This window comes from Budorcas taxicolor, chromosome 13 (assembly GCF_023091745.1).
Source record: "Budorcas taxicolor isolate Tak-1 chromosome 13, Takin1.1, whole genome shotgun sequence".
NCBI classification, from domain to species: Eukaryota; Metazoa; Chordata; class Mammalia; order Artiodactyla; family Bovidae; genus Budorcas; species Budorcas taxicolor.
Genome location: NC_068922.1, coordinates 61,183,281 through 61,203,918, shown reverse-complemented (window position 1 = coordinate 61,203,918; position 20,638 = coordinate 61,183,281). Strand labels below are relative to the sequence as shown.

At 49.6% G+C, this 20,638-nt stretch overlaps 2 protein-coding genes and 1 long non-coding RNA gene across 3 annotated transcripts in view; 1 reads left to right on the top strand and 2 right to left on the bottom strand.

The window, feature by feature from the left end:
* TTLL9 (tubulin tyrosine ligase like 9) overlaps positions 1-10,277 on the bottom strand; it is a 56,381-nt gene extending 46,104 nt beyond the window's left edge. Inside the window, exon 1 of the mRNA XM_052651170.1 lies at positions 10,083-10,277. Within this exon, the coding sequence (XP_052507130.1) occupies positions 10,083-10,277 (195 nt within the window). The remainder of the gene's footprint in view (positions 1-10,082) is intronic.
* On the top strand, positions 9,835-18,640 carry DUSP15 (dual specificity phosphatase 15). Its single transcript, XM_052651172.1, has 7 exons — positions 9,835-10,014; positions 10,716-10,749; positions 12,384-12,466; positions 14,601-14,650; positions 15,634-15,708; positions 16,797-16,968; positions 17,987-18,640. Exons 1-7 carry the CDS (start codon positions 9,994-9,996, stop codon positions 18,257-18,259), a joined length of 708 nt encoding a protein of 235 aa, XP_052507132.1. The 5' UTR covers positions 9,835-9,993; the 3' UTR covers positions 18,260-18,640.
* Positions 18,457-19,806, bottom strand: LOC128058681 (uncharacterized). The gene is made up of 3 exons (XR_008200512.1): positions 19,689-19,806; positions 19,501-19,588; positions 18,457-18,689 (listed from the first exon to the last, which is right to left on the bottom strand). It is a non-coding gene; the product is annotated as an uncharacterized LOC128058681 (long non-coding RNA).
* Positions 19,807-20,638: the final 832 nt, after the last annotated feature.

The window sequence follows — 20,638 nt, the reverse complement described above, 5'->3', positions numbered from 1 at the left end:
CCTCCTCCAGGGGATCTTTCCAACTCAGGGATTGAACCCAAGTCTCCTGCATTGCAGGCAGATTGTTTACCATATGAGCCACCTGAGAAACCTAAGAATACTGGAGTGGGTAGCTTATCCCTTCTCTAGGGCATCTTCCTGACCCAGGAATTGAACTGGGTCTCTTCCATTGAAGGTGAATTCTTTACCAGCTAAGCTATCAGGGAAGCCCCTACTACACAATGCTGCTGCTGCTGCTAAGTCGCTTCAGTCGTGTCCAACTCTATGCGACCCCATAGATGGCAGCCCATTAGGCTCCCCCGTCCCTGAGATTCTCCAGTCAAGAGCACTGGAGTGGGTTGCCATTTCCTTCTCCAATGCATGAAAGTGAAAAGTGAAAGTGAAGTCGCTCAGTCGTGTCCGACTCTTAGCGACCCCATGGACTGCAGCCTACCAGGCTCCTCCTCCACGGGATTTTCCAGGCAGGAGTACTGGAGTGGGGTGCCATCGCCTTCTCCGACTACACAATGCTACCCCTCAAAAAGACAGTAGAAAGGGCTAGAGGTTACTGTTTTACAAAACCTGCAGAAGTAAGCCTCCCACAAAAGCAAGGGTAATTTTATCCTGTTTCAATCAAGCCCCTCTAATTCCCCTAGTCAAGTGTTCTAATCTTTTTTTCATAACATCTTTTATATCCTCACATGTTTATGTATGTTTACACAGTTGCTCCAGGGTCTTTGCTTGAAAAAAATTTCCCATTTCTCACTGAATTGTCTTGCCTCTTTTGTCAAAATTCAATTGGCTATGTATATGCGGGTCTAACTCTAGACTCTATTTTGTTCTATTGACTTATTTGTCTACTCTTATGTCCCTACCACACTGCCTTAATTACCATAGTTTTCTAGTAAATCTTGAAATCAAGTAGAGTAAGTCCAATTTTTTCAAGATTGTCTTTACAAGTTGAGGTCCTCTGGACTTCAATATTAATTTTAGGGTCTGCTTGCTAACTTCTGTCAAAAGAGTATATTGGCATTTTTATTGGGATTATAATGAATGTACAGATCATTTTGGGAAGAAGTGACATCATAAACGATTGAGTGCATTATTCCATGAATATGATCTATCTCTATTAATCTAAGTTTTCAATTTCTTTCCACTGTTTTCTAGTTTTCAGTATAGAAGTCTTGAACATGTTTATTTATTTTTAGACATTTGATTTTGTGATGCATTGTAAATTTTCACTTTCCAATTATTTGATGGTAAACAGAATAAAGCTCCCTCAAAATGTGTCCATGTCCTAATCCCCAGAACCTGTAAATATGTTAGGTGCCTGTGTGTTCAGTGATGACCAATTCTTTGGGACCCCAGGGACTGTAGCCAGCCAGGCTCCTCTGTCTACGGAACTTAAGGAATCTTCCTGACCCAAGGATGGAACCCATATCACCAACATCTCCTGCATTGGCAGGTGAGATTCTTTACCACTGTGCCACTCGGGATTGCATGGCAAAGGGAAATTAAGGTTGAAGGTTTGGAATCAACTGACTTTAAAATAGAGACATTATCCTGGATTATTTTGGTGGGCCCAAGATAATCACTTATTTTTTTGCTCTGAAAGTGAAAGTCGCTCAGTCGTGTCCAACTCTTACAGTCCATGGAATTCTCCAGTCCGTGGGTAGCCATTCCCTTCTCCAGGGCATCTTCCCAACCCAGGGATCGAAATAGAGAAATAGAAGTGCCATTCTTCGGAGGTGGAACACGGGGTAAAAAGCAGGCCGGGGTGGGACAGCTGGTTTCTAGAGTAATTCATTCTTTTCCCTGGGTCTAATCTTTCCCAGATTAGAAATCTCTACCACTTTTGAAATGGGGGCGTTGGTCTGTGCACACCTAGAGGGCAGGGGCTTGTCCTGCCCTCTAGTATTGGGCTGGCCTCGGAAAAAACACTAATGAGCGTTTGGGGGATGGATGGATGAGAAAGTTGCAAGCGGCCGTCGGGGTAAATAGATCTCTAAAGAGCTTTTCCAGATCAGAAAATCTGTAATTCTGAGCTTTCCACAAAAATCGCTGACTATAGTTTAGAATCCTAGAGTTTCATACATTTCTGGCTGGCAAATCAGGTTTCTTAAACTCGCGCTGAAACTCCGGCGTTGCGCAGGATGCCGGGACTTGTAGTTTTTTCTCTAAACGCGACATTTTCTTCCTTGCTAACGGGAATCCCTCCACAAGGACTCCTCAACTTCGGAACCCCTCTGCGATTTCTCCCCCTCTCTAGGGACGATGAACCATTTGGATCGAGGGGCATGCCTACCTTCGGTCGTGACATGATAGGATTCCCCAGGGCGCGATCCAAACCGCCACTTTGTCTGGCTACAGCCTTAGCGTCCCGTTGCCAAGGCGACGGAGGGAGGGCTCTGCCGTTCTGATTGGATGAGGTTAGGAAAGTCCTTTCCGCGCAACTCACAGACCCCAGCTCAGAAGCCGTTGCGTGCCAAGGCGGCCCAGACTCCTCTAATCCCTAAAACTTTCTTCCCCAGCCCTAAGCCACCGCAACCTAGCCGGAGACTGGCTGCCAACCGAGGGCACTCACTCCTCGTGTCTCCTCCGGCTGCACTTCGGTCGACCTAATAGACCTGCATCTGAAAAGTTGTCAGCTTTTGATCAATGCGATGGTTCTAGGTTTCCTTACTCGGTCGCTCACAGTCACCTGGTCAGTTGGCTCACGTGGCCAATCACGTGGCCAAATCACTCTTGATCTCTCTCAGTCACTCTAATTCTTAGGCACCAACTCAGTGCCAGGACTCATCTCAACGTCTCCAGTAGCCTCCTGACCCTCTAGGAGTGCCCACTTTGCCCTATCCATTCCAGTTCATTCTTTGCACTGTTGGCAAAGAGCTCTTTAAAACACAACCCTGATCTTGTCTCTCCCCTGCCTATAACCGGGCCATTTATTCCTCACTGCGCCCTGTACTGGCTCCATGTCCTTCCCTGCCTTACTTCCCACTGCCCCAGGGTCTATATAGAAAACAAAATGAAGTCGCTCAGTCGTGTCCAACTCTTTGCGACCCCATGGACACCAGGCTCCTCCATCCATGGGATTTTCTAGGCAAGAATACTGGAGTGGGTTGCCATTTCCTTCTCCAGGGAACTTCCCGACCCAGGGATTGAACCCAGGTCTCCCACGTTGTAGACAGACACTTTACTATCTGAGCCACCAGGGACGTCTATATCTATATCACTGATTAGAAACTATTTTAAAATTTTTGTTGTTGTTATTTTATAGCAATAAAAATATGTAGGAATATATCTAACAAAATATATGAAAGACATTTCATCAAACAACAAATTTTTATTAAACATCTACTGTTATGTCCTGGCTCATTCTTGACTCTGAGGATACAACAGTGAACAAAACTAATAAAGACTGTGGAGTTAATATTCTCATAGAGAAAATTACAAAACGTTATTGAAGGACATTAAAGAAGGCCTGAATACGTGGAGGGATATACCATGTTCATGGATGGGAAGACTCAATATCATAAAGACATATATTTTTCCAAATCTAATCAGAATTTTTGAGAGCAATTTTCAAACCCAAACAACAAAGTTTATGTGTTGGGGAAGGGAGATATTTCTCTGCTTATCAAGTCACATATGGTGCAAAGAGGCAAATATTAATGAAATACAATAGGGATCCTAGAAACAGACACAGGTTTTTCTGTACTGATGTACAATAGAGGTAGAATCATAAATCCGTAGGGAAATGGTGGAGAACTCAATAAATGGCACTGAGAAACTGGCTTTCCATAGCAGTAAAAAATTGATGCCTGATTCAAGTAGATTAAAGAATAAATATGGCAAGCAAGTATTTCAGACTACGACTGACCCTTGAATGATGCAGGAGTTAGGGGCACCAACCCCTAAGCAGTTGAAAAACCACCTATAACATGACACTTGGCCCTTCTTATAGACGGTTCCACAACCTTGGATTCAACCAATCTCTGATTGTATAGTACTGTATTATGCTTTTATTGAAAAATAAGTGGACGAATAAGTGGACATGCCCAGTTCAAATTCATGTTATTCAAAGATCAACTGTGGAGTGTGATTTTTTTTAATAAACCACAACTTATAAGGGAAAAACTGATCTGTGACTTTCTCAAAATTTAAACTGCCATATAACACTGCTATTGCTGCTAAATCGCTTCAGTCATGTCTGACTCTGTGCGACTCCATAGATGGGAGCCCACCAGGCTCCCCTGTCCCTGGGACTTTCCACGCAAGAACACTGGAGTGGGTTGCCATTTCCTTCTCCAATGCAGGAAAGTGAAAAGTGAAAGTGAAGTTGCTCAGTCATATCTGTCTCTTAGCGACCCCATGGACTGCAGCCTACCAGGCTCCTCCATCCATAGGGTTTTTTCAGGCAAGAGGACTAGAGTACTGGAGTATTGCTTTCTCCGCCATATAACACAAGACATTATAAACCAGACTAAAAGACAAGCTACAGATTAGGAGTAAAAATCTTCAACCTGTATAACAAAGGGATAGTATTCAAAGAACTCTTGCAAACTATTAAGAAAAAGACTCTCTCCCACAACCTGCCAAAGAAAAGTGGATAAAATACACAACTGGGGACTTTCAGTAGAAGAAACTGAAATCACTAATAAGTAATTGAGATATATACATAAAATAATTATAAGGTATGGTTTTAACTCATCAACCAGAAAAATATTAAAACATTTATCAATGCCAAGTGTTTGTGAGCATGTTGGGAAACAGGAATCTTTATATGCTGCTGGTACATTCACACTTTGGAAGGCAACTTGGCAATATCTTATAAATTGAATGGGCGCACACCTCACAACCCATCAATTCAACTACTGAACATACGCTCTTTGAATACAGCTGCAAGACCTATGAACTACCTTTCATTTTGCAGCTAATGTGCAAGGTGACAACCTTCCCTAAAGAAGTTGTTACACTTGTGCAAGGGTTGTATGTATAAAGATGTTCTTTGCATATAATATAAAACATTCTTTGTATTAGCAGAAAATATTAGAAATGATTTAAATGTCCACTAGTATGGTGATGGATGAATAAAATGTGATATAGTTTAATAATAAGATACTATAGAGTGATAAAAATTAATGACCCAGCTCTATATCAACATAAAAATATCCTCCAAATCTATTTTTCGGTCAATAAAAGAAAGTTGTAGAAGGATAAATATTTTTAAAGGCTATGATTTGTGTTAAATATAAACACATACAAAAGTATATTCTATATACTACAGGTATATAGGTATTACAAATTTAAAACCACAGACTGGAAAGATGTACACCCAATTCATGACAGTATTGCCTGTGGGGAAAGAATTAAAGATGAGGAAAGAGAAGAAGAGATTTCAACTATGTCAAGTTTATTTGGAATTTTTAAAATAACCCAGCTGAAGCAAATATGTCAAAATATTCTTATCTGAATTTGTTTTTCAGTTTTTTTTTTTTAATGAAAAACAAGCCATAGCAATAACAGAAAATCAGTACTATGAGAGATGACATTTAGGATACTTTGGGAATGCACAATGGTGGGGTCTAACCAACTCTAACTGGAGTCAGTAGAGACTTTCAGGAGGAAATGGGAGTTCATCTGGTAAAGGAAACGGGAAGGGCATTCCAGGAAGAGGGACCAGCATGTACAAAACCAGAAGACAGTGAGACACGTTTGAGGAAGTGAATGCAGATCAGTGACCAGGAAACAGCGAAGAGAGGAATGATGAGACGGCCAAACCTGTATGTTTTTGTTTGTTTCCTTTTTCACAGATGTGGAAACAGAGCCCTAGAGAGGGCAGTAGAACCCAGGCCTCCTAACACCCTGTCACTTGTTCCGTGATAATAATAATAATAACAACAAGGATGATAATGTGATAATGTGCTGTGTGCAGTCTCTCTAGTAGATACTTCAAATATGTCCTCGCTTTTAATCTTGCTACAGACCTAGAGGGGCTTTTTCCCTCCTCGTTTTATAGACAGTAAATCTGAGGCCTGTAGAAGTTAAGAAATTTGCTCCAAGTCACAGTGGCAGAAGCCTGATCCCACAAGGCTTGGTGTGCCCTGCTAAGCAGGTTGGACTTTTCCCCAAGGACATTGAGTGTATTAGGTTCCTACTGCTGCTGTAATTACCGTAAACTGAGTGACTTAAGACAATACAAATGTATTAGCATATAGTTCTTGAGGTCAGAAGTCTGAAATGGGTCTCACTAAGCTAAAATGAAGGTGTTGGCAGGCTTGAGTTCCTTCTGGAAGCTCTGGGAGAGAGGCTATTTCTTTCTTTGTCTTCCTTGGCTCATGGCCCCCTTCCATATTTGAAGCCAGAAATCACACCACTGTGACCTCTGCTACTGTTATCACATCCCCTCTGGCTCTTATACTCCTGCCGCCCTCTTTCACTTACAAGGATTCACTTTTGTGAATCCAGGGTGGCTTCACTGGACCCACCCAAACAATCCAGGCTAATCTCCCCATCTCACAGTCGGCTGATAGCAAGTTCAATTCTATCTGTGGCCTTAATTCCCTCATAACATAACACGTTCCCAATTTTCAGGAATTAGAGAATGGACACTTTTGTCCATTAATTTGCCTACCCTGGTGAACCACCGAATGGTTCTAAGCAAGGAAAGACAAGGTGAGAACTGCATTTCAGCATTTTCACGTTATTATTGGTTTTAGAAAACTGTCACTTCGTGACTCATTTAAGGCAAATTAGGCTTTGTAACAACTAACACTTTCAAAGGCTGAACAGTACATAGATATTAAATGTGTTAACTCTAATAACTACATTTTCCCAGGGTTTTTAATGTAATAGAGTTCTTTCCTACATGTGCTTTGAAAAAGTCAAGTAGAGGAACAGAGGGCTATGTGGTAATTGATCCCATATGAATGAGAAAACAGACCCTGGGGCATTTGGTCACCTGCCCAGGTTCACACAGCTGTTAAGGCCAGGGACATGAAGAGGAACTGGACTTCAGGCCCTCTTTTAGGCATTTCTTTAAGCTATTTGTGGGGTGGGACATTCTGGAAAACTCAAATCATACATCTTTGGCGCAATACTTCATGTGTAACCTAGGGCCCAATAAATAATATTTGTTGAATGGATAAATAGCCATGCTTTTACTTCTGAGGCACAGATAGTGATTTTCAAGGCAGGAAAACTGGGGGTCATCCTAGAATTCCTTCCTGTTCCCCATATCTAGTCTATGTACAAGTCAGCTAAGCTGCCAAAATACTAATACGTGCTGCATCTGTCCCCTTCTTTCTATTGAGTCTTGCCCCAAGGCCACAGAGACAGAGCCCAGAACCAAGATCACCTCCGAAGCTGACTGAGCCCCTTTGTAACCTTGCCCAAAGCCCCCTGATAGTCACTAACAAGCTTCCTGACTCCCAATTAGGCAAAGATGCCCACTCAGTAAACACCCTATTGCACTTCAACCAATCACCTAACACCAACCGTCCAGCAGGAATTTTCTTTGTCTTGAGACTATAAAAATTGGCTATTAACCCGTGAAAACTGTCAACTTTCCCTGGTCTGTCAGGAGGTCGCCCCACTGAGCTCACAGTGCCCACTTTATCTCTGCTGTTTGTTCTTAATAAACTCACTCCATTCTGAAATGCCCTGTGTCTGAAAATTCTTTTCCAAATTGCTCTTTGACTGCCTCAACACTTTCCAGCTTCTCAGCTCCCGCTTCTCCCAGGGTACTGTATCTCTCCTGAAAACCTCCCTTCTCTGCCTCTCTAATCTACACTCCCGTTAGGGGCCAGGATGATCCCTGTAAATCAGATGACATGGGCTCTCAGGTTCAAATGTTACTGTCAGGCTTTCTATCATGCTGAGAAGGAAACTATAAACACCCAATCATGGCCACACATGTTCCTTCACTCTGTCCTCCTTAGCCTCATACTTACCACCTCCCTCTGGCCTCCTCCCCTCCAGTCCTACTGACTCTTCCCAAAGGCCAAGCTTTCCCACCAAAGAGCCTTTGCTTGTGCTCTTCCTTCTGCTGGAAACCACTCTTTCAACACCCATGTCCTTCTTACACGTCAGATCTTATCTCAAACGTCACCTGTTTAGAGTTCTTCCTGTCCCCCATTTTGTTTCTTCTACAGCAAATTTCCATTGTTTGCAAATGTTTTGTCTATTTGCTTATTTTGTTTGCCTTCCTTCTTAGCCCTGATGTCCAATATGGAGCTACCAACCACACATGGCATTAAGCACTTGACATGTGGCTAATCTGAACTGAGATGTGCTCCAAGTGTAAAATACACACTGGATTTTGAAGACTGAATACAATTAAAAGAATGTAAAACATGTCATTAATAATGTTTAACTATTGACTACACATTGAAATGATTATATTTTTTGCTATCCTGGGTCAAATAAAACCATTAGTAACAACCTGCTTCTTTCTACATTTTTAATGTGGCTACTAGAGAATTTATGATAACCCATGTGGCTTGCATTGTATTCATACTGGGCAATGCGGGTCTAGGCCATTAGCCAAAAAGGTAGGAACCACCACCACCTTACCTACCTCTGTGTCACTACCATATAGAGGGTACTAAGTATCTGTTGGATAATTTAGTTTTTATGAGAACCCTGGACTCACTATGTATGCTGCAAATTTGAGGAAGAAAGAAATACCAAGGAAACACTTTTATTTTTCTCCAGTCACTGTACTTCAAACAGGTTCCGTGGACTTGGCCCCCACCTTCCTGCTGCAGTCACCTAACTGCTGTAGATGGAGAGGGGCAGGTACTGCTGGGGGAGCAGAGCTGTTTAGCGGCTACTATTTCAGTCCCCTAGGAGGTGTGTGCTCTCAATTATTTCACGTTCTCCAGCTTTGGTCCTAGTAGTAACACACGGAGACATACAGTCAGTAGCTGGGAGCCCAGGGGGATTTGTCCAGGGTCACTGCACAGGTCATCGGTGAATGAATAGGGCCTGGAACCTTGGTCTCCATACCCACCTTTCCAGACTCCTGCCTCTAACTACACCCTGTTGCAGTCTCCTTTACCTCAAAGGACCCAGGTGACCATAACGCTCACTCATCTCCCTCTCCTCACATGTACCTCTGATTTATGGGCGCTCCGAAGTAGAGTTATGCCTGGTCCCAGGAAAGCTGACCCAAATGGCACCCTCCTCACAGGCCAAAGTGTATGAGAGGAAGAGAAGAGGATGACTGGATGAATGGACAGACGACCAGTGAATGGATGGAGTGGAGGATGGGAGGACAGACCAGCTGCAGAGACCGGGAGGAGGATGACGGCTGGTAGGACGCCTGCATGGGGGCGGGGCAGGAGGGTGTACAAAAGGAAGGAATTAGCAACTTTCTCGCCTCACACAGAATCTGAAGATCAGAGGACCCCTAGCAGTCCAAATCCAGCTCCCGTCACGTTTCTACCAGAAAACCTGCGAGGCCGAAGAAGCCCGGCGTTTTGCCCCAGGGCCCCACAGGGAGGGCCGGGCCGAGCCGAGCCGGAACTGGGATCCGAGTCTCTGGGCCCCGCGGCTGGGGGGCTCTCTCCGCCCCCATCCGCCGCCGTCCCCTCCCCGAGCCTGACGGTGCCAGGGTTGGGGGAGCGCCCCCACCCCCCACCTCCGGAGGTGGAGGCCCCACGCGGCCCCAACAAGCTGTCGTTGTCCCGCGGGCCCCGGGCCCGGCACACTGGGGCTTTGTCCAGCCCCCCGCCGCGACCCACGGGTGTGGGGGGGCGGCCCACGTGACCGAGGGGTAGGAGGAGCCTGTGGCGGCGGCGGCTCCAGCATTTCCCTCCCTGGCCGGGGGGGCGGCGGGCGGCGGCGGCGGCGGCGGCGGCGGCTGGGCAGAGCTGGGCCGAGCTGCGGACGCCGGGCCCCCCGATCCCCGCCAGGCTGCAGGCGCCGGGCCCGGGCCGTCAGGGCAGCTGTTACCCTTGCGTTCAGCGGGTGGCGAGCTGGGGGTGCTCCCGCAACCCCGTGCCCAGGATCATGGGGAATGGTATGACCAAGGTAGGGGGCCGAGATGGCGCAGCCCGCCCCTGGCCGCCCCCAGCCCCGGCCGGGCGCCGGCCTCTGACCTTCTGGCTCTGGCTGGCTGTGTGTGTGTGTTTCTCCGTCTCGCTGGGACTCTGAGAGCAGACTTCAATGTCTGTCTCTCTGGGGCTGTATTTCTCTCTCTGTCTCTCCGTGTCTCTGTGACTCTGTATTTCTTGCTGTGGCTCTCTGTCAACCCTAGGCTCTATCTCTCCCTGAGTCCTTTTCTCTATCTCCATGTGTCTCTGTCGGCCTTGTCTCTGTCCCCCTGGACTCTCTAGAGCTGTTTCTCCATCCTTCCGGACCCCGACTCCCACACCCCCATGCCGCTGCCCGACCCGCACCTGTCCCTGCTTCCCACCGCCTCCCTGTCAGAATTCTCCACCGTCTACCTGCTACCCGCCAAGTCCACCTCTCCATTCGCCCCTCCCCTGTGCTCCTCCCACTCTTTCCCGAGGTCCTTGTGCCCCCCTCCTTCTTCCTCTCCCCCGACCCAAGCTGGCCTCCCTTGGTGGCCTGCCTCTGCCGCCCTCCTCAGACCGCTCTCACAGAGAGTCCAGGCCCGCAAGAGAGAGGACTCTGCTCCTTGAGTCCTGAGGGTCAGACACTCTTCACGAGTCTAAGGGGAACTGTCATGCACCCCTACCCGGGTGACCCCCTGCCTGTCTCTCCTGTAGGTACTTCCTGGACTCTACCTCGGAAACTTCATTGGTGAGCACTGCCCACTCTGTCCCAAGGTCCTGGCATGCTCCCTGTCCCAGGCCTGTGTCCACCATTCATGCTCTGGCCCACACACCCTGGACGTGTTCAGGAATGGGGCTGGGGGCAGGGAAATGATGCCAGGCTAGGAGCAGGGAAGAACTCATGAGGTCTAAGGGGGATGAGGGTGGAGGAGCAGCCCCAGTGCAAAGGGCTCAGAACCCTGGCCGCGGGGCAAGTCTGCACCTGCTGGGAGCCTCAGCGTCTGCCTCAGCACAAGGCCTACCCCCGCCTCTAAGGATATTTTCTGTCTTGAGGTTCTGGGCTGAGGTCTGTTCGGAGGTGTTGCTTCTAGCTGGGAAGCTGGGAACACTTCCATGCACAACCTCCTCCTCAGAGGAGAGGTCTCTAAAGACTGGACTCTACCTCAGAAACTTCACTGGTGAGCACTGCCTGCTCTGTCCCAAGGCCACAGCACTCTGCCTGTCCGAGATCTGTGCTAAGACACAGGCTGGTCTGGAGCTCGTGAGACCTGAGGCAGGAGAAGTCACTTCCATCAGTGGAGTCAGAGAAAGCTTTGGGGAGGGAGGGACATCTGCCTGGGGCAGAGCTTTCTCCACCCACTCCTGTCCTCCCTGGGCTTAGGGGCTCCCTTTCTCCTAAACCCTAGTCCCTTCCTCCCTGGGAGCTTCCTCAGCAGTTCACACCACATCAACTTCTGAATATTTGGTAAGTAAGGTCTGAATCCTCTTTAAGTATGTAGGCCCATGAGGGCAGAGGTCATGAACTTGACCCCACAGTGCCATGCTCGGCTAAGGGTGCACATAGTAAACAGTCAATGTGGTGGATGATGAAGTGGGCATGGAGCGGAGATAGAGTGTTATTTACTTTGATGATAAAAGATCTTCATACACTGGGAATCCAGCCCCTAGTGATGGTCACTGAGAACTGGGGGTCGGGGCGGGGGGGGGGGCGGCATCTCCCTGGGTCGTGTTTCATTTAACTTTATAGATACAGATACACTATTTAAAACAAACAATGGAAGTCTATTCTGCATTCTATTTTGTAGCCTGTGTTTTGCATTTAGTAATATATTGTGGACTTCCTTGCACATCAGCACGTAGAGATCCTTTTAGTAGCTGCAGAGTATTCAAGTATGAATATACCATTATTTATCCAGTCCCTTTTGGGGTTGTTCCCATTTTTAACTATTTCTGATGTGTTCACGGTCATAAGGAGAGAACATGGTCTTCTCCCACACAGTTTTCCGTGTGACTTCATTCTTCTGTAGTCAAGATTCCTAAAAGTAGAATTGCCTCGTCAAGAATATGCCAGGAAAGGGTGTTTGCGATGGGAAGAACGGGGGGGCCAAGGCTGAGGAGGTTCTGGGCTGTTACCTGTGGGTACCCCAGTGGTAAGACTGAAGCCTAAGGGTATGACAGGGGTATCCCCTGTCATGCTGGGGGCATCCCCTGTCATGCTGGGGGCAAGAGGTGGCGAAGGAGCAGGGCACTGGCGGAGGGTGGGCAAAGGTGGAGAGGGAGGGACCAGGAGGAGAGCAGGGTGGTGAGCTCCTGCCTCACTTGACCATCGGGAACATACAAATCACACCTGCCAGGTTGGCTCAGACATCCTGTTTCTTTCAGATGCCAAAGACACAGATCAGCTAGGCCGGAATAAGATCACACACATCATCTCCATCCACGAGTCACCCCAGCCTCTGTTGCAGGTATGCCTTACCCCCACCCTAGGGCTGTGCATAGCGGGGGTGGGGTGCTTTACACCCCCACAGCACCCATTTATCAAGTACCAACTACGTGCCAGGTCCTATTCTGGCACATGGGCCTTCCTGAGCCATGCTAACTCATTTGGTTAAAAACTGATCTGTTTCCCATTAGCATCCCTACTTGCTCCCTCTTTGGCAACTGAGGACCAGAGAGGTAAAGTAACCTGCCAAAGGCCACACATCCAGGAAGCTTAGCTCCTTGGCTAAGGAGCTAAGTCCTCACAGGGGCTTCCCACTGTCCAACTGAATAGATGATTCTGGGCTCTGCATCTCACTTGTGACCTGGGGCTATGATTTTACCCATATGGGCCTCTGATCCCTCAGCCCTGTCTGTCCCCAGGGAGCTGTGAGATGGTGAAGATGTTTTGCACACTGGCCTCCACTGAGAGGGTTGGTGCTGGTATTATCAAGTCCTGGAAAAAACGGAATGAGGGTTATGACCTAGAGTCGGAAAGGCGGAAATCCAGGCCACTGGCTAGAGCCCAGAGGTCTGAATTCATATCTTTACCACATTCTCTCTGGATGGAACCTTGGGCCCAGGACTTCACCTCTCCAGACCTCAGTTGTCTGAAAAAGGGGGATTTTACAACAGTTCCTACCCCACTGGGTTGTTGAGAGCCACATAATAAGTACTCAATAAATTTTAGCTGATATAATAACAAAGTTAATCATATTCTCAACCTATAAACAGAGCCCCTACCTTCTTATCTGTTAGGGTCTGGGTCACCCACTGAAGGGAAGGAACCTTGGGTGGAAAGGGGCCCTGGAGATCTGAGATCCAGACCAGCTTCTGTCACAGATTTGCTCTGTGACCTTGGGCAGGGTCCTCCCCCTCTCTGGGCCTTAGTCTCCCCTTGTGTCAGATTTGATGGTCTCTAAGAGCAACCTCTGATAATCTTTGGTTCTCAGTGTCATTTGAAGAAGAAATTTCCAGGTCAGTGGAGTCTGCTTTTGCTTTATGGGAAAGGCTTATTTTGGAGTATTTGGAGAATGCAGTCACTAGAGTGCCTGGGGAAGCTGTCTAGGCATGACTATATTAACTAATGAAATGATACCTGGCAAAATGAGTCCTTGCTCCCACAGCCCTCCCCTCTCCTCACCAGCATCTCCCTCTCCATCCATCACAGAATTTACCAGTCAGGGTTTGATAATGCCCAGGAAGTTCAAGGCCGGTTGTGTTGCAAACTGAAATTGCAAACCTTGCAAAAGATGCAGGCTCTAGTGACCTTGGGGAAGATGAGTTCTAGAGAAGGGCTGGAATTTCACACAAGCCACTAACAGATGAGGAACCTGGCCAGGGGGTCCCTTAGTCACTGGCTGGAGGTGGGCCAGGCCCTTGAAAAGAGCCGTTTGAATATCAAAGGACGAAGAGAGGTCCTTGAGAAAAGTGCCTCTTGGAATGTGGGCAGAACTCATCTTTAAGATCTTGTGTGAAGGTTGGGTATGATATCAGAGCACGTTTGTTGGAGAAATTACTGACATTTCATACCTTGATTATTTTAATAATTAGTACAGAATTGGGAAGATGCCCTGGAGGAAGGCATGGCAAACCACCCCAAGATTCTTGCCTGGAGAATCCCATGGACAGAGGAGCCTGGTGGGCTACAGTCTATGGGGTCACAAAGAGTCGGACACGACTAAAGCGACTTAGCATGCAGAGAGTTTATACCTACAGTTCATGAATTAAAAGTTTATCTTCATAGTTTTTGTTTCTTTTCAAGATAATAAAATCTACTTTGCTCTTCTTAACTGTGTAATTTTGTAATCTTCACATGGAGGGGAGTCACTTTAAGTGACCCTTTCCCAGCTGTTAAATAAAAGGTCCCTGGGCCCATTTTTGGCAGATGCCCAAGCCACCCATGGGGTTAGGATACTATCTTCTCAGAAGGTTCTGGAACCATAGATGGTCAGACCTGAGAGGCTCTCAGAGAAGGTGTCTATCCTCTGGGCAGAGACAACATGGCCCAGAGAGGGGCAGGAACTGGCCTAGGGTCACGAGGTGCTTGGGAGGCCCAGGCTGGGGTCAGGGGGTACAGGCAAGGGCTGCCCACTGCCCATGTGTGTTTTGTACTTGCAGGACATAACCTACCTTCGCATCTCAGTGGCCGACGCCCCTGAGGTACCCATGTAAGTTCCTCTGGACGGGCTGACAAACAGGACAGCTGCCTCCTGTGGTGGGAAGAGGGAGGGTGGGAGGTGGCCTGAGAGAAGACAGAGAAGAATTCAGGCCCCAGAGCTGTCCTGGGGACCCCAGCACAGGTGGTCTCCCAGACTGCTTTGACTCAGCCACGTCCTTGCCTATGCCGCTAGCCAAGCCTTAACCTCCCAGAAGAGCTCAATGTCCTCAGCTATGAATGGAGAAAGCACCCTGTCCCTCAGGCTCAGATGCCCTCATGGGTTTGAAAGGGTCAGGCTCAGCCTGTTCCTGGCCCTGGAGTTAGGAATCTGGGTTCAGGCCAGGCTTTGCCATTTACTTGCTGTGTGACCTTGGACAAATCACTTCCCCTCTCTGAGAGAAGAAAAATGGGTGTGTGGGGTGTGGGGGTCTGTCATCATCAAGGAGACTTTTAAGGATCAGATGGTACAGATTGAGGCTCTAGGACAGGGCCTGGCGTGTAACGGGGGCTCAAAAAGCAAAGATTGTTTGTGTTATTAGTAGTAGGGGCCCCTAGCCTGCGGGGGACGCAGACAGACACTCTTGCCCGTTGGGACTCTTGCTCCCAACCCCACTGCTGACTGTTACTGTCCCCAGGTGCTCTGATTATGGACCCCAGAGGGGTGGGACTCCTCCCGCCCATTTCCTTGAAAGATCAAGATGAATCCTCCATGAAAACAGGACCCCCAGGACCCGTTGAGGAGGTGCTCCTGCCTCTGTGGTGGGATTTCATCCAAGGCCTCTCTCACCGCCTGAAATGCCACCATTATTGCACACACACTTCTCCACCTGTATTGCAGCATCGCCCCCTAGTCACCTCACATGCCAGCTGACCTGAGGACCCAGGGCTCTTTGTCTGTCTCTTGCCATCTTAGAAATGGGGGGGTGGGGACAGCTTCTTGGAGACCTGTGTCCCCCACCCCAGCACTCAGTACCTTCTTGCTTTCTTCTCTAGCAAAAAGCACTTCAAGGAGTGTATCAACTTCATCCACTGTTGCCGCCTCAATGGGGGAAACTGCCTTGTACACTGGTGAGTTAGGGGAGGCGTGGGGGGGAGGGGGAAGTGAGTGAGTGTCCTCCATCCTGAACACCCTCATCCTGGGGGGCGTGCAGCCTGTCGCCATGCCTGACAGTCCACCATTCATCTGACAGCCTGATGGATGACGCTGTCCCCAGCTGTGGCCAGATAGCTGTTTGTCCCTGAGACTCAATTTTCTCATCTGTGAAACGGGGGACAGACTGTTGACCTGATGGGCTATTCGGAGGAATAGGTGAAGTCATGCGGGTAGTTCAGCATCCTCTAGTAGTTCCGGCTCCTTCTCCTCCCCTCCAGCCTTGGAGGCTATAGTATAGGGCAGTGAGGAGCCCCAGGCTGGGAGATGGAACCTTTGAGTTTTCCCAAGACCCCCTGGCCCTGTAGATGTCATTCATCCCATGACTTCTCACCACGCTTGCTTCAGGGAAGTTTTGCCTGAGCCATAGGGACACCTCCTCTAGCCTGTCTCTCCCCCTCTCTCCTTTCCTTGCTTCAGCTTCACTGGTCATCTCCATTCTTCAAGTCCATCTGGATCCCACTCACATGGTCTTTGTACACTGCCGGAATATTCTTAACAATCCTTACCCATCTTTCAGAATTCAGCTTGTTTGTCACTTCTTTGGGAACCCCTTCCCTAATCCTCCACATCCCTTCCACTAGATGAATACCTCTTCCTATACCATCTCCTAGCCCCTGGACTCATCTTCCAAGCAGTTATCACCACGTGAAATTGTCTCCGTGGTTAGTGTCTGTCTCTCCCATCTTATAAAGCCCCAGGCTGGCAGAGACCACGTCTGTTTTATTCCCAACTGTATCCCCAGTACCTGAAAAATCACCGATGATCAGGAAATAAGTGTTGAATGATTGAGTGAAGTGATGTTTCACTCAGGCCTTTGTTGTGGGTGAATGCCAGGCAGAGGGTACAGCAAGGCCAAGGCTTGGATGTGAGGAGACAGGTTTTGGCAGGTTCCTTGTAGTTGGAGCTCAGGAGGCAAAGGTGGGAGAGCTGAATGTGGATTCGGTCCCTGGGGACACAGAGGAGACTGGGCCTAACCTGAAGTCTTGGGGGTATGGTATCCCAGCTTTGCAGGCATCTCCCGAAGCACCACCATCGTGACGGCGTATGTGATGACTGTGACGGGGCTAAGCTGGAGGGACGTGCTTGAAGCCATCAAGGCCACCCGGCCCATTGCCAACCCCAACCCAGGCTTTAGGCAGCAGCTTGAGGAGTTTGGCTGGGGCAGTTCCCGGAAGGTAGGGGCTGCGGCTCAGTGGTAAAGAATCCGCCAATGCAGGGGACGCAGGTTCAATCCCTGGGCTGGGAATATACCCTGGAGGAGGATATGGCAACCCACTCCAGTATTCTTGCCTGGGAAACCCCGTGGACAGAGGAGCCTGGCGGGCCACACATGGGGTTGCAAAGAGTTGACACAACTGAGCAACTAAGCAACAGGGGCAGGGGCTGGGGCAGGGGTGCGAGACTTCTTACTTGAGCTGAGCACTGATTGGAAAGAATTTTGCCTGTGCTTCAGACCTGGCAGAAGATTTTTCTGAGGTCTTGAACTTGTGGCTCTTGAGCTAACTTAGCCCCTAGGTGTATTCTGAACAGCCAGAGGTTTTCTTCTCCTTTTTAACTTAGGATGTGTATACCCGCGGGCCAGATTATGGACCCTTCAATTTGGCCAGGTGCCAGCAATGCCCACTCTGCCTGCCTGGAACCTGAAGGCATTTGAGCCTCTGGCTCCTTTGGAGAGACCTGTCCAGTCCCTACTCCACCCCTGGGTCCTTAAGGAGGCCAAAGCAATTCCTTCTCCTGTGCCCACTGGGCAGATGGCACGTGGAGATGTCAGGGACTGAACCAACCCTCCCCCCTCCCCGGAATAAGAGATGAGAAACAGAGAGAGAAGCAGCCAGTGTGGGAAGCCAGGCTGGTTCCCAGTCTTGTCTGCAAGGCTGTATTAGGAAAGAGACAGGCGACTTTTGCAGGCTGGGGAGGGCTTAGTGTGGTCCCCACTGTGCAGGTGGAGGGGTCACTTCAGTAGGTCTGGAAGTTGGAGTGTCAAAGGGGAAGGAGAGGATTCAGGGAGAGGGGAGGGACTCGGAGGGAGAGGGGGCTCACTGAGGGGGATGGAGACCCCACGGGAAGCTAAGAGGACGTTCAGGAAGGGGAGGGCCTTAGCGAGGTATGGGGAGCTAGTAAAAGAGCGGAAGCTCTGAGGATGGAGAGGGGACCTGGGGCTGGGCACCGACCCCGCCCCTCTTCCCGCCCCAGCTTCGCCGGCAGCTGGAGGAGCGCTTCGGCGAGAGCCCTTTCCGCGACGAGGAGGAGGTGCGCGCGCTGCTGCCGCTGTGCAAGCGTTGCCGGCAGGGCTCAGCGAGCGTGGCCGCTTCCCCGGCGCCCAACTCCACGGCCTCGGAGGGGACCCTGCAGCGCCTGGTGCCGCGCTCGCCCCGGGAGGCCCACCGGCCGCTGCCGCTGTTGGCGCGCGTCAAGCAGACTTTCTCCTGCCTCCCGCGGTGTCTGTCCCGCAAAGGCAGCAAGTGAGGATCCCGTCCCCGCCGTGGCGCCCCTCGTCCTCCCGACTGGTCCCCTTTCTGGGATCGTCCGGGCTTCTCACGGCCTTCAGGAGGGGCCCAGCGCCCGTGGGAGCCGCGCGGCGGCCTGATCCCTGCCCCTGCCCCTCTGCCCGCCTGGCTTGTCTGCGTCCGCAGTCCGTGTGTCCTCCATCTGTGTGTGTGGCTCTGTGTCTGCGCCGGCTTGCTGCAGCCACCTGGTGCCTTAGTCCTTGGGCTGCGGGAGGGTGCACCCGCGCCTCCCCCCGCCCCGTCCCATTGAAGGCGGCGGGAGTGGGAGTGGGGGAGGGGGAGGGTTGGATGGGCCTGGAGGATATTAAAGAGACACAGAAGCTGCCGGTCTGATCTCGTCTCCCGGTCATTCAGTCATTGAGCTAAGGGGGGGGCGCTGTTCCTGACCCCTGCAGGAAAGAATGGGAGGAAGTTTGCATCCCCTTAGGCCCGAGGAGCCTGCCATCTTCCCAGCCCTGCAGTGTGCTGGGCTGAATTCCACTTCCTTTATCCTCACAGCTATCTCTCCCTGGAGCCCTGGTCTCCAGAAAAGGCCCCCAATTCCTCTTTCTCTTTGAACCCCCTGCCCCCTGGCTGAGCCCCTGCCCTCCCTGAACCCCACCACTTCCTCCCCATCTCCCTTCCTTTCCCTATCCACAAATCCTAGCTAGTAAAGGTATAGAAGTAGTTACCTCCCTCACGCCAGATTTTTTACTTGAATGAGCTCACTTAATCCTCAGGGAGGAAACAAGTTCAGAGAAGTCAGGCAGCTTGTCCAAGGACACACAGCCAGAGTAGGGGAAGCTGGATGTGACTCTGGACAGCCTGTGTCCAGCTCCTTCTGGTCTTGAAGATTACTGGCCAGGAGGACCCACCCCTGGCTGGTGGGAATGACCCTTCCCACTTAGAGTTTAAAGGCCAGGGGAGCACTGAGAAGGGAGGGCCTCAGGGCAGCCCAAGAAAGCAGCAGACTGACTGAGGATGAACAATGGTCACCTGAGCTTATGTTTCCTAAACTAAAATTAACTTAGAGTTAAGAGGGATCTGAAATTTCTGTAATCAAATAATTACCTGTACCGGGGTTCTTATGATACACCAAGACCTGGGGGTGATGGGGGAGGCCCAGATTCCAGGATTTGGGGTGGGAGATGGATGAAATAACCTTCACTTGCTGCCCAACCTCCTCGGCATTCACGCAACAAAAGTTCATTGAGTACCTACTGTGTGCCAGGCCATGAGCTGGGCACTGAAGACACAGCAGTGAGCAAGCTTCTGCACTCATGTTGCTGATATTCTGATGGGAAAGACCCTGGATAAACAGATAAACCAAAGAAAAACTACTTTTGGTAGTGAGGGAGGGAGCTGCTTTGCTGTGTGGGTGGAAGCATTTCAGGCAGAGGGTACAGTACCTGAAGAGGTCTGAGGTAGGAGGGTGTATGGAGAGCGGGGTGGTAGGACTCACCAGAGTGCAGGAGCCTGTGGTCCTCCTGGCTGGTTAGTGGTGCCACCACCCGCCGGGTTTAAAACATCTTTGTGTTTCTGTTGGTGTCGCTCCCTATTTAAAAGCCCCCATCGTCCTCTGGGCTTCCCTGGTGGCTCAGAGGTGGAGATACAGGTTGGACCTCTGGGTTGGGAACATCCCCTGGAGGACAGCATGACAACCCACTCCAACATTCTTGCTAGCAAATTCTTGCTAGGAAGAACCTGGTGGGCTGCAGTCCTTGGGGTCACAAAGAGTCGGACACGACTGAAACGACTGAGCACACACAATTATCTCTGTCATCTCTAGGAGACAACAAAACCCCTTGATAGGATATTCCAGGTCCTTCATGATGCTCCCCGACCCCCTCTTCATTACCTTCACCACACTCTGGCTCAACAACCGCAATAATATTATCACTCATTTATTGAGCACTCTCTGTGGGTCAGGCAATGTGCTGGACACTGGACCTGCATCTCATGGAATCTCCAAGTGGCCCTATGAAGTAGGCTTTGCTATTTGATAGATGAAGAAACTGACTATCTTGGTGCTGGAGATAGTCAGCTAGCAAGTTGGGTGGGGGGCGGGGGGGGGCGTTGCTGGGATTGGAATCCAGGCAGTCAGGCTGTGGACCCCATCCTCCTCGTTACTATGACTCTGCCCCCTGCACTGAAAAAAATGAAGAGATTGCCTGACACAATCAAGACTCCTGTTTAGATGCATGTATTACTCTTGTATTTAACCATCTGAAATTCTCTGTGCCCCTTTGGAGCCCTGCAGTTCCAAGTTTGAATCCTGGCTGTGACTGTAGAAGGGTCAGAACTGGGTGGCAGCTGCCATATGAAAAGACAGTGGGGAGCATGAAGAAAGCTCCCTGGC

Bases quoted from the DNA above. Each gene is read 5' to 3' on its own strand.
- DUSP15 (XM_052651172.1), top strand. From the start codon at position 9,994: ATGGGGAATGGTATGACCAAG. The intron at 12,467-14,600 runs GTATGCCTTACC...TTGTACTTGCAG, and splicing joins CACCCCAGCCTCTGTTGCAG to GACATAACCTACCTTCGCAT. The intron at 14,651-15,633 runs GTAAGTTCCTCT...TTTCTTCTCTAG, and splicing joins GACGCCCCTGAGGTACCCAT to CAAAAAGCACTTCAAGGAGT.